Genomic DNA, 12,690 nt, shown 5'->3' on the forward strand with positions numbered 1-12,690 from the left:
TCTGCGGCGACTGTCTGATGAAGCCAAAAGTTCCAGAAAACGTTCAAAACAAAAATAATAAGACTGTACATTTGCTGTACATTTGGGCCTCTTATATCAAATCTAGTATTTCCAGTAGTCAGCTTTGATCTGATCTATCGCTACAGATACTGTCCTGAATTTATGTTGTAAGATTGCCCATGCCTGCAGTATCACTGACAATTGACCATTTTACTGTTTTACAGGTTCTCTCAGCAGCCACCATCGTTGCTAAGCACACCTCGGCGTTGTGCAATGCCTGTCGTCTCGCTTCTTCTAAGACAACCAATCCTGTTGCCAAGAGGCACTTTGTGCAGTCTGCCAAGGAGGTTGCCAACAGCACTGCCAACTTGGTCAAAACAATTAAGGTATGTTTCTATCTTGTCAAAAGTTTGACTCTGTGACCTGATTGTCATTGTACAGCTATAAACTTAGCTTAGACATAACATTTCTGTCTTTTCCTTGTGTGATAACCTGGAGGAATCCCTGTTTTTATGTCATATGTCTGTCTTTTTTAAAATATTTATTCTCAGCGCTTGCTTTTGATAACTTTAATACAGTCAGTTTTAATGCTATTTGTTTCATGCACCCTTTTTAAAATTCCATTCTCTCACTTTCCAGGCTTTAGATGGTGATTTCTCAGAGGAAAACAGGAACAGGTGTCGAGTCGCCACGGCTCCACTAATTGAAGCTGTTGAAAACTTGACAACATTTGCTTCCAACCCAGAGTTTGCCAGCGTGCCCGCTAAAATCAGCACTGAGGTGTGGCTCTGTTAACATTAGTGCAGGACTGTTGCGCGTTTTTACAGTTTACCGGTTGAAGAAAAATTTGGAAAATTATGCAAAATTTAGATTGAGTTTGTTTTTTCTTTAGGGCTCTGCAGCACAGGAGCCCATCCTCCAGTCGGCACGGTCTATGCTTGATAGCTCCACCCATCTGCTCAAAACCGCACGCTCATTGGTTATCAACCCAAAAGACCCGCCCACGTGGTCCGTCCTGGCCGGTCATTCTCGTACTGTCTCCGACTCCATCAAGAGTCTCATCACAGCCATCCGGTTAGTTAACAATGATTCAGTGAGACTTGCAAAAGACAAACTACAGCAGGAGTGTTTATGCAAAGGTTTAAGGAACACTTTGACATTTTGGGTGATAGGTACATTCACTTTGTTGCTGATGGTTAGGTGAGGAGATCAATACTGCTCATGTCTGTTAGATAAATATGAAGTTGGTGCCATCATCTGTTCAGATTTAGGTTTGAAAATGGGCAAACAGCTAGGGCAGCAGAATTTAAACAAAAACAAAATAATATCATGATTTGGCAGGGATTGTGAAACCCTTTCAACCCAGGAAGACTCCAAATCACCAGTTTAATAATTTATCGCACTTCAACACCACTGTAGTCTATTTCCGTGCAGTGATGAATTGTGCGTAACACAGTTTGTACTCCCTTTTTATCTGCTTGTATTGCTGTATAAAGCACCTTGAGAGGGGGCAGCCAAAAGCTGTAACCTGGGGTTACGTACACTTGTGTTTTGTGCAGCTCACATTTTTAATCTCCTCTTTCACACAGTTTTGTACCTGACCTTGATCAGAACAAAACTGATGCCCATGAGAGGCTAATTCCCTGAGACCAAACACACTGAATGTTAAGGTTCTCATTCGTCTCAGAACATCTGCACATTAGCATTCATGCGTAGCCGGCTTAGCGTCGCTTTCAGTTCTGATGCCCTTATCGCCCATCTTCCTTTTTAGACTGCAAATTCAGTACTGGGAGTGTAATAGAATTCAGTGATATATTTCAGGCCAAAGAATACACATAGCATCCTGCAGCAGCCGGGCTCATAACTTTGTCAGCCTCATTAAGCACAGAGACGAGGTTTTATTTTAGTCTTACTTTTGGTGTGCCACCGTGCATGGAAATGGATGTTTAACGAACTTAATCTGCCCATGAGGCCGGAGCCACAGACAAATCAAAGGCTTCAAAGCTAATTTTGCTGCCTGGCTTGATCTCCCTATGCAGAGACGAGACCCTACAGGCCACAGTTTGGCAGATGTGACCTGAGCATCAATGAGACGAGGAAGCCAGTAGAGAAAGGGGGGGGGGATAGAAATCCTGCAATGTGTCTGTGTTTTAATAATTCCAATGTTAACATTTCTTCTTCTGGTCTTTTCCTTTCTTCATTACTCATTTTTGTCTTTCTGGTTCCCTTTTTCTCCTCTCCTGTTTGCAGGGACAAGGCCCCAGGCCAGCGGGAGTGCGATTCGTCAATTGATAACATCAACAAATGTATCCGGGACATTGAGCAGGCCTCTCTGGCCGCTGTCAGCCAGAACTTACCCAGCAGAGACGACATCTCACTGGAGGTAAGCGGCCATCGGAAGATGGCTCCGAATCTTTGCAGACACAAACTTTGTCTGTGTTTTCATTTGTTTTTTTTGTTACTTGCGTAGATATTAATCTGCTCCTTTTGCCTTTTCTTTTTCCCCACTTCCACTTTTCCCACTTTTTTGTATGCTAAATCTGTCGGTTTTGAGTCTATTTTTAGTGGTATTAATGAGGTTTTCTGTCCTTGTCCTTCTCTCAGACCATTCAAGAGAGACTAGGGATTATTTCTTTCTTTTCCTTTTGTGTCTTTGAGTGTAACAAAACATTTGAATGGCAGTAGTTCTTCTTGCAGTAGTCCTTCAGCACAGTATGGACAGAATGTGAGTCTTATGTTTAACACCCTGACACTGGCTTTAATGGGGAAGTTTTGGCACCTGCTAAATAATAAAAAGTTTAAGCTCGCATATTAAAAGTCAGAGTAGCTCAGGGCAGTTATCCTTCTGTTATGTTTCCTGCTTTTTAGCAGGTCCCAGCTGCCTTCTTTGAATGCACCTCTGTCTCCCATAAAAAGCAACACAAAAACCAATTTCTTTTTATTTCCTCTCTTCAGGCACTACAAGAGCAACTGACGTCCACCGTGCAGGAAATTGGCCACTTAATTGACCCCGTTTCCACTGCTGCCAGGGGCGAAGCTTCCCAACTAGGACACAAGGTATATAGGGCAGTGCCTTAATTATTATTATACTGCAACTGTGGAGCAACAAAGTTGTCTTTGTCAGCAGCAGGATTCAGTGGCAGGAGTGTTGCCTATATGTTTAGGTTAGCTGTGGGCTGTTATAATTATCTCAGCATTATCTATCATTAAATAATAGTGATTTTTGAAACAAAAAGTTGATGCATTGTTCAAGCAGCAGGGTTAGTTTGACTTTTATATGAGTAAACTTTCACCTCCCACTAGAATGCTCTGTGTCACTGTCCATCTTTGCAAACTTATCAGCATTTCTTCACGTGTTGTAAAGAAGATTATTACTGCAACATATTCCTTTTTTATTCTGTCTGCACACCAAATAGTCTGCTTAATGGCCTGAAATTGTGCCCAGTAAGTGAAATGTATAAAAGGTTTAACACTTATATGACCGTACCATTTTGAAATAATTTGAGAAGCTGCTCATTTTCTGAAACCGTGCTTCTTCACGTGTGAATGTGACACTTAGCACTTCAGCCTACATATCGCTGACTCGTGCTGTTTCTCTGGACTCATTAAAAACTTTTCTTTTACCTCAGGTGACTCAGTTGGCTGGCTACTTTGAGCCACTGATCAAGGCCTCCGTGGGTGTGGCGTCCAAGCTGAAGGACCACCAGCAGCAGATGACTTTCCTGGACCAAACAAAGACGCTGGCTGAGTCGGCTCTGCAAATGCTCTATGCTGCCAAAGAGGGTGGAGGAAACCCAAAGGCACGACCATTTTATGCTTTATGCACCTTGTTTAAAGTGCTCCTTCGCTTCCTTTACACATATTGGAAAATGATCTCCATCATTAAGTTTTCCAGTGCATCAACAAGTATAATTAACTGTATTTATTGCACACTTATGATACACAATGATGTGTCAAAAGGGTGGAGCAAAGGGTGTCACCATTTAGGCCTTTTTAACTCCTCCCAAACAACGGGAGCAAAAGAGTATCACACATGCGTGACGAGGGAGAGACGGGCCTGTGTGCCACCACAGTTTTAATCAGTTGATCAAAATACGATTAAAGTGGAGACTTTCAGCTTTAATTAAAAGGGTTTTACAAAATTTCTGCATTAACCATTTTGGAATTACAGATATTTGGTGGAAAAAACAAAACAAGTAAATAATCCCAGAAGAAATAATAATCTGCTAAATTCTTTAAAATAATGAATGCACACTGACCAGCTCGGCAGCACAAAAAGGTCTGATTACAGAATTATTTCCATGGTTAAGTAAAACAGTTTCACGGCATCTAACCAATTCTTGAACACTTGGTAAGCACATAATTGTCTTCAAAAACTGTAATGAATGGAAATAAAGAGGGTTTACAATAAAGTGCAAACCACTGGTTACACTCAGAGACAAGATTTTGTATATCTCTAAATAAAAAAGAAAAATCTTTGGACAGATGAAACCAAATGGAGGAAAGAAACAAACTGTTATGTCAGTAACATCTGTTCCCTGAAGGGGTTGAAGAAGATATAACACATATAGGATGAGATATAACACTTCCTGGTTGAAGACACTTCTGTTCACGCCATTAATGCAAACGATATGTGACATATGTGAGGCCCTGCCTGCATATAATACACCCTTATCATCACAGTCATCCCTCAGTTTTGATAGCCGCTCTTCACCGAGCCCAGCTGCACAATGGCGGTGTATCTAATTCCTCTCCTTCAGGGAACAGAAGTTGAGGACAGAACAGTTTGTACCCTTTCAGGCAATTCACTCTGTACACACATAGTATCAAATATATATACATCTCACAAAGCAGCTGCTGAACCAGAGTCAGACCACCATCATCCGACTGCAGGGTAGATCCAGCCGAGAGGACACAATGAACCACTGACGGGACTGCCAGGTCCAAATGATAGAACCAAACAAAAGTGTGCAGTGATGATCAAGTAACTGCAGCACAAACATCATTCACAGGAATACCTGTAAAAAGACCCCATGAGGATGCCATTCCTCTGGTGCAATGTGCTTTCACACTTTGAGGAAAAAAGAGAGTCCCTTTGTACCATATGCCAGGGAGATGGACTCCATAATCCGGTAGGAGAGCCTCTGTTTAGACGGAGATCTACCTCTGGATGGATTAACTAAGCAGACCAACAATTCATCACACTGAGTATCGTCAATATAGGTAGGAAACACTGCACCAGACATAGAGAATACAGCCTACTCTGCTCCTCAGATGGAAAAGTGGGGTGACAAAAGCTCAGATTCATAGAGCTATAAGTTGTAGGAATAACCTCAGGTAAAAACGCAGTATTTGGCCATAATATGATGGGCAAATGGCGCTCGCCTCATGCTAGTCCACATCCAACAAATCTCATGATCCAAAGCATACCACATTATCTGTCAAACACGCTAGAGGCGATGTTATGACATGGACATGCATGGGTACTAGTATGTCATGGCTGCTAGTGTTTATAGTGTACAGAGCTATACTCTCTGCTCAGATTCAGCCAAACGCTGCAGAAGTGACTCGATTTCAGTGCAAATGGATAATGTTCCAAATACATATTGCAAAAACCTAAATGTTACTAAAGGCAAATAAATCCTGATATCCTGATATATGGGTTAGTTTGACAAGGTCATTTTTAAACCTCTGAAAATGGGGGTGCGTGTATTTCACATGTGCTTGTGCTATGTCACATTTCACAGGCATCCCATACCCATGATGCTATAGCAGAGGCAGCTCAGCTCATGAAGGAGGCGGTTGATGACATCATGGTGACACTTAATGAAGCTGCCAGTGAGGTGGGAATGGTGGGAGGAATGGTGGAGTCGATCGCAGATGCCATGGCCAAGGTGAGTGCAGCCGGTTACAGTGTGTCGTCATTTGGATCAGAAGCCACAGAATAACATCTACACCAATTTAAAGATATGTTTAGAGTTTTATTTGGTTAAATTAATTGCACTCTCTGGTTCATAAATAACAGACATTACTGCAGCTCTAAAAAAACAAACAAACCTCCACCTTTAAGCTCTTTGTCCGCATCAGCGATTGTCTGCTTTTCACCATCATCTATTTCAGCTCATCACCAACTATGTGGTGATTGACAGCTCTATTCTGTCTTCATTTGTGTTGCAAGACAGCATGGCTGCTAGTCAGATAATACATCATCCAACATTATCTTACAATGAGCAAAACCACCTGCTGTCCACCCTGTTCCCAACATCCAAAACAGGCATGGAAAATTAAACATAGACTAAAAACTAAAAATGCAGCAACTTGATATTTTATTCCACAGTTAGAGTCCATTTTAGTATGAATTTTTAAACCTGCGTAGTGGGAAACATCCTGTTTTGAAAGATTTCCCACCTACGGAAGCCAGAATGCTATAAAGAAACTGAGTGTGTGGTAAATGGATTAAAAGTTAATAGCCATAACAGAAGTTGTCTTATGGAAGCAAATGTTACAGAGCAATCAGCATCTAATTAAAGTTTTATTCTTTTCTTGTGTTCATTTGACCCATGACTTCCCGTTGCTCTGTGTAACATCTTGATTACAACCATAATGTTTCCCAGGCGTCATTTAAAAGTCACTGATTAACATATTAATACAAATCACGAGCAACTGAAGCAAAGGAACATTGACTGTGAACGCAGCCATTCTTACTCGGAGTCAGATAATTTGACCTATCTTTCCAATTAACAGTGAAACTATTGGCTTGAAAACCAAGAAAAAGCCTTTTATCTCGAGTACAGGCAGCAGCTAGCATCAGCTAATTATATTTCTCCTTACCGTGCTGAGTGAGGAGCATTGCAAAGGTGAAGAAGCGTCTCAGGAGTGTGGCTTCACCAGAGGGAACAGCATCTTTGCATCAACTTTGTGTGGCATGTCATGAATAATTTATGAAAATGGTTCATTTTTAGTACATGTTGAGCATGCAGGTGCGTGTTTTGTCTGCGTGTCAGTCAGTGCAGTTGATTAAATGGGGATAATCCTCCCCAATAATCCCATTGGCGTAATGGTCACCCTCCATTGTGGTTTTTAGCAGCGGCGATTTAAACAGCTTTTCTGATTAACTTTGAGTCACCTAGTCGAGGCTGCAGATTTTAACGTATTATTTCTATCAGCAGGAGGTGCAAACATCATGCACTTGCAGTATTATGCTATCTTGCAGTACCAGCATGTTTTTCTGGAATCTCTTTTGTCTTCTCTGCCTTTTCCGTGATATTACAAGTAGTCTAATTTGGCAGAAATGCTAGAAACGTATAATGTTTGAACTGCAAGCTGATGATCAAATGTTTTTGGGGTTGATGCGGTTTTAAAGCTGTAATTACAGAGTGCATAATTCATAATGAGTGTTTATCATTCATACAGAGGGTTTCCCTGAATAGAAAGCTGCATTAATGTCGGTTTGCTGATGCCTGCACACCTGACAAAATTGGTATAATTGAAGGGTAGATTAGATGTAACGTGCCATTACAAGTTAAAGAGCTGAAAAATTGATTTCCTTCACGTTTGAAGATGTTTGTTCCTTTCGCGAAGGACAAACCGATCGTGCCTAAAATGAAAAAATGCAGTGGCAATTTAACTGTGTGTTGATGTGTGTGTTTTTCCTTAGCTGGATGAAGGTACACCACCCGAACCTGAGGGCTCATTTGTGGATTACCAGACCAGTATGGTGAAATACTCTAAAGCCATTGCTGTCACTGCTCAGGAAATGGTAAGCTCTCAAAATAACTCTTAAGATTTTTGTTCCTGAAGTACACCTGTGACCTACGACTGGGTTATTGTTGATTATAAACGAAATACTTTGATTTACATGTCAATTCTGAAATCAAGCTTTTTTCTGATAATCCACGGTTTGATGTTGTAGTTTATCAGCCATCTGCGGTTAGTAGAAATTGTCCTGTCGTGTGGTCCTAATTCTCCATCTTTGTGAGATGACTAGTCGGTTAAATCGAAGCGAATCAAGCTCATTTATAAAAGAAAAATTGATTTTGACTTCACAGCATTTCATAGCGTAGTTAGTAAGTGAGACAGACTTAATGATTTTATCTACCTGGGAGAATCCAAAGATCTGATTAAAATTATTTATCCACCTGCAGTCCCTCGTTTATTTTAATGTTCTCCATTTGTCACATCTCTACTTTCGTCCTCTCATTTGATCACTTTGGTAACCTTGTGATCATAGCCTTGATTTTACTATGAGTTAATGATTTTTGATAGTTTGTTGAAGAAAAGTTAATCTGGGTTTTTTTAGTGCCGAATTTCTTTTTCCCTCCATTTATCAGATGACCAAATCAGTGACTTGTCCAGATGAGCTGGGAGCCCTGGCATCACAGGTGACTGTGGACTACAGCCAGCTCGCTGTTCAGGGACGACTGGCTGCTCACACAGCTGAACCAGAGGAGGTGAGGAGGACTCTGAAAACAGTTTTTACTTACAAAAGAGCTCTGCTCCTTCAATATGGGAATTTTCTTTTTGTGACCTTTAGGCTGCTGTGGATTTAAAGAGAACCTAATGTGCTCTTCCTTATTTTCTGTTATTCATATATAAATATATTTACTGTAGATGAATTTTCATCAAAACTCTAGTTTCAGGCTTCTCTAAACACTCTGTTATGTTTTTTTTTTTTTTTCTTGGCTGTGTGCATTGTGAACACAGAAGCTCCATCCACCTGCTCAATTCTTATTTACAAAGGGCAGCCAGTCAGATGAAAGTTGGCTTGAAGGGCAGGGGAATGGAGCAAAAAAAGCTTGTTTCAAACAATACATGAACTGAGGGGCTGAACCATGACCTGTATAATCATGCAAAGCTTCTCTAGTCCAGGAACATAAATGTGGCATTTTTTCATACATACATACTTTTTTTTAAACTATTATTTTAATAATAATAAAAAAAAAACTCCTTTATGTTCTTGCTTTGGTTTGTGTTTGTAGATTGGTTTCCAGATCAAAACCCGAGTGCAGGACCTTGGTCACGGCTGCATCTTTCTGGTACAAAAGGCCGGAGCTCTGCAGATCACCCCGTCTGACAGTTTTACTAAGCGGGAGCTCATTGATTGTGCCCGTGCAGTCACAGAGAAGGTATTGTCCTGTCAATAAAATGGGACCGCCTTATTTAATTAAAAACACACTGTGCTTTTTTAAATTTTGTTCCGGTTTTGTTACAATAGTTCTGCCCACTACTGATCTTAGTTCCCCCATCCATTAACCCAAACCCATCGGGCTAATTGTTGTCGATTGTTTGTTTGCTTCATCTTTAGGCTGCAGATATTTCTGCTTGGCCGAGTATGTTCCGCTCTGAACTCTCTGTGTTGTTCTTTCATTGAATGTTAGAGTAAAATTGTTTTTAGCGATGTAGTTCACATGAAGTGATTCGGCTCTGGTGGGTTTTATCTGTGTGTGGTTTAATTATAGGATTCCAAAGCATGTATAATGTATATGTATTATACACATCATACTTTTCTTATCAAGTTTTCTCTTGTCTGAGCTTTTCACAGCTGTTATTTCTAATAATTCAAGCGTGCCAGTGTTTTTAATACCACTTACACATAAGAAGGAAATACTTCAAAAACATCACACATACTTATTTCAGTGACTTAGCACATTGCAACGTACTGACATTTTTTCCCCTCTTGCTCTTCTCTGTTTTGACCAGTAAAAATATACTTTACTCAAACTGAGCCAAAAGTAACACTACTTTGCTGCAAACTGCCAAAGTTGTTTGTCCTTATTAATGTGCATCATAAAATTTACCAACCTATCCTAGATGGGCGAAAAAAGCCTTCATCTGAGCATCCTCACCTGTGTGGTTAATGGTCTGCTCACGTCCCCAGGTGTCTTTGGTGCTTTCAGCCCTCCAGGCAGGCAATAAGGGCACTCAGGCTTGCATTACAGCAGCCACTGCTGTGTCTGGGATCATTGCTGATCTGGATACCACAATAATGTTTGCGTCCGCCGGCACACTCAACGCAGAGAACGAAGAGTCCTTTGCCGACCACAGGTTAGTGCTTGAAACGCACCCAGTGGTGCAAGACATTTCTACAAGACCCAACAGGAGTCTAAAATCCACCCTGTTGTTATCTTTCATCCCAGACTGACAGAGTGACATATTACCTGCTGAACGGGGAGGAAATCTCTGCTGATAGAAACAATAAATTATCCTAAGGCTTTGAAAAATGCACAGAGTGACACTTCTCTTATTGTCCTGCTCTCACACTTGTCCGCCGTTAAATACTAGTGCGTGAAGAAAAATACAGCAAAACGGGTAGAGAATAGACGTGTTCCATTACTTAATTATCATTGTAGTTCCTTACAGATGGTTGTTTGTGACGTTTCACTGTATCTCACTGAAGAATCTTTGAAGTGTAGATAAGCAGTCTCGGGACACGATGAAAGAAAACAGAATCACTTAATCTCCGAGCATTGCTCACACAGCTACCTCAGAATAATAGAAGAAACTCTGCAGCTGCTATAATCTCTTTTGTCAATTTTAGGAAAAGAATAACTGACATGACTTGTTATATAACCTTAGCAATCCTCCTAATGTTTGCACAAGCTTTCATGAAGAAATGCCTTTAATATTAAAAGAGATGTGCAGCAATATGTGTGTCCTTTTCACAGCAGTTCTCACACAGTTGATTTTTTATGTCTTTTTCCCCCTTGTTTAATCTTTCCTTTTCTGTTTCAGGGAAAACATTTTGAAGACTGCTAAAGCTCTGGTTGAGGACACAAAGATGCTGGTGTCCGGCGCAGCTTCCGGTCAGGAGAAGTTGGCACAGGCTGCTCAGTCTTCTGCCAAGACCATTACCCAGCTCACAGATGTGGTCAAATTGGGTGCTGCCAGCATTGGCTCTGATGACCCTGAGACACAGGTTGACCATTATTGTGTTTGTAATCCTCTCATTTCTGTTTGTCCTTTGTCCAGTGTGCCTGTTTAATAGGAGGAATTATGGAATTATGAACTGCGACTGGCAATAACCTTTCAGTGTTTCTGCTTTCCTGGACTGCGCAGTGATTAGTCAGTGTCTTTCTGTCCTTTCTCTAGGTGGTGCTGATAAATGCTGTCAAAGATGTGGCCAAGGCATTGGGTGAGCTCATTAGTGCCACCAAGTGTGCCGCTGGCAAGGCAGCCGATGATCCATCTATGTACCAACTAAAGAGCGCTGCGAAGGTGAGGAGATCAGTCTGCAAGTGCTGAAACTGTCATCTAATTTAACATCCTCCAGTGGGCTCGAATATAGAAATCTGGATATTGGAATTTTCTTTATTTTACTCAACAAAAACAATCAGAGATCTATTTGATTTTTGTTGGTTTCTCTTATGTTCATATTTTCTGATTATACTAATGGAAAACTGAAACTGACATCAGTTTAAATTGATGACAATAATTCCACCGTCCTACATCCTGTATGCGCAGACATCCTCCCCTTACTCAGGCCGAGTCATTAATCAGTAAAATCACCCACAATAGTTAAACTGGAGACTTGGTAATGGAAATTGTCAGGCTGTTCGGGATAGCAGGAAGCGTCTAATACTTCTAACCAAGATGATTATGCTTAGTGCTTTGCTCCGGCACACATGAGCTGTAAATTTTCAGAGTCGCGGCTCATAACTCACCGATGACACTGTCGACTGCTCATTATCACCTCAACCTGTAAAGCCTGGGAAAAAAAAAGTCAGTTCTCAGTCAGCAACACCACAGAGTGTCATGAAGTCTCTCTGAAGATCACAACATGCCTCACATACAATTTTATGACCGGAGCTGGGGTGGTGGGGGGGTTAACTCTGACAAATCAGTCTTTCCTTTATGGGGCTTGTGTGCCCCCTATCTTTCAGTATGGTGCATTACAGCTGATTTTAACTGGATGTGTTCTGTTTTTATGTCCTCTCATTGTTCCAACATAAGTGTGAAATTACGGAGCTATAGAAATGTCATCTGAATTAAATTAGTTCAAACTATAAATGAAGACACGATGAGCCAAGGAAATATATATATTTAAAAAAGTGTGTCACCCATATATGATGATCGTCAGGGCTGTGTCCACCAGTGTAGTGAAATATCTTGATTGGGGATGTGTTTATATGCTCAATTACTTATAAAATAAACAGTCCTAGACGTTTTTTGTTTTTTTTAAAATAAATTACAACTACATATACATTTATTACAAAAACACAACCAAATACTGAACCTCCTCGTTGGTAATATTATCATAGTAATAAGACTGTTGTCTTAAATATTCCATAATGTCAGTCATTTGCGGTTTGTTCTGTTGTCCTTCCTCTATTTCTAATTCAGAGCTTGGATGTGGCTGAACACGATGTTCTCTGTTTTCTCCAGGTGATGGTGACAAATGTGACATCCCTGCTGAAGACGGTCAAAGCTGTGGAAGACGAAGCTACTCGCGGTACCAGAGCGCTTGAGGCTACAATCGAGTGCATTAAACAGGAAATGTCGGTAAGGACGAGTCGAGAGGCTAAGCTTGTGAACGTTAGTTAGCAGTATGGTGGCATCACACATTTCAGAAAGGGGACTGATCAGTTTGGAAGTGTGATGAGTAATATTTTTGTAATTATTGAAAATGTCGCATGAGTGACAAAGTAAACATCTTTCGTTTTTTTTTTTCCACAGTTAGGAGTTATTGATTTT

At 40.7% G+C, this 12,690-nt stretch overlaps 1 protein-coding gene across 2 annotated transcripts in view; it reads left to right on the top strand.

The window, feature by feature from the left end:
• tln2a (talin 2a) overlaps positions 1 to 12,690 on the top strand; it is a 102,383-nt gene that overhangs the window by 79,981 nt on the left and 9,712 nt on the right. For both annotated transcript variants that reach the window (XM_026172046.2, XM_080299909.1), the window contains exons 37-50: positions 225 to 386; positions 640 to 780; positions 893 to 1,074; positions 2,251 to 2,383; positions 2,956 to 3,057; positions 3,630 to 3,800; positions 5,748 to 5,894; positions 7,658 to 7,759; positions 8,331 to 8,450; positions 8,979 to 9,125; positions 9,878 to 10,044; positions 10,732 to 10,915; positions 11,089 to 11,214; positions 12,382 to 12,498. In XM_026172046.2, the coding sequence (XP_026027831.1) occupies positions 225 to 386; positions 640 to 780; positions 893 to 1,074; positions 2,251 to 2,383; positions 2,956 to 3,057; positions 3,630 to 3,800; positions 5,748 to 5,894; positions 7,658 to 7,759; positions 8,331 to 8,450; positions 8,979 to 9,125; positions 9,878 to 10,044; positions 10,732 to 10,915; positions 11,089 to 11,214; positions 12,382 to 12,498 (2,001 nt within the window). The remainder of the gene's footprint in view (positions 1 to 224; positions 387 to 639; positions 781 to 892; positions 1,075 to 2,250; positions 2,384 to 2,955; positions 3,058 to 3,629; positions 3,801 to 5,747; positions 5,895 to 7,657; positions 7,760 to 8,330; positions 8,451 to 8,978; positions 9,126 to 9,877; positions 10,045 to 10,731; positions 10,916 to 11,088; positions 11,215 to 12,381; positions 12,499 to 12,690) is intronic.

The sequence above is a fragment of the Astatotilapia calliptera genome, chromosome 1 (genome assembly GCF_964374335.1).
Source record: "Astatotilapia calliptera chromosome 1, fAstCal68.1, whole genome shotgun sequence".
Taxonomy (NCBI): domain Eukaryota; kingdom Metazoa; phylum Chordata; class Actinopteri; order Cichliformes; family Cichlidae; genus Astatotilapia; species Astatotilapia calliptera.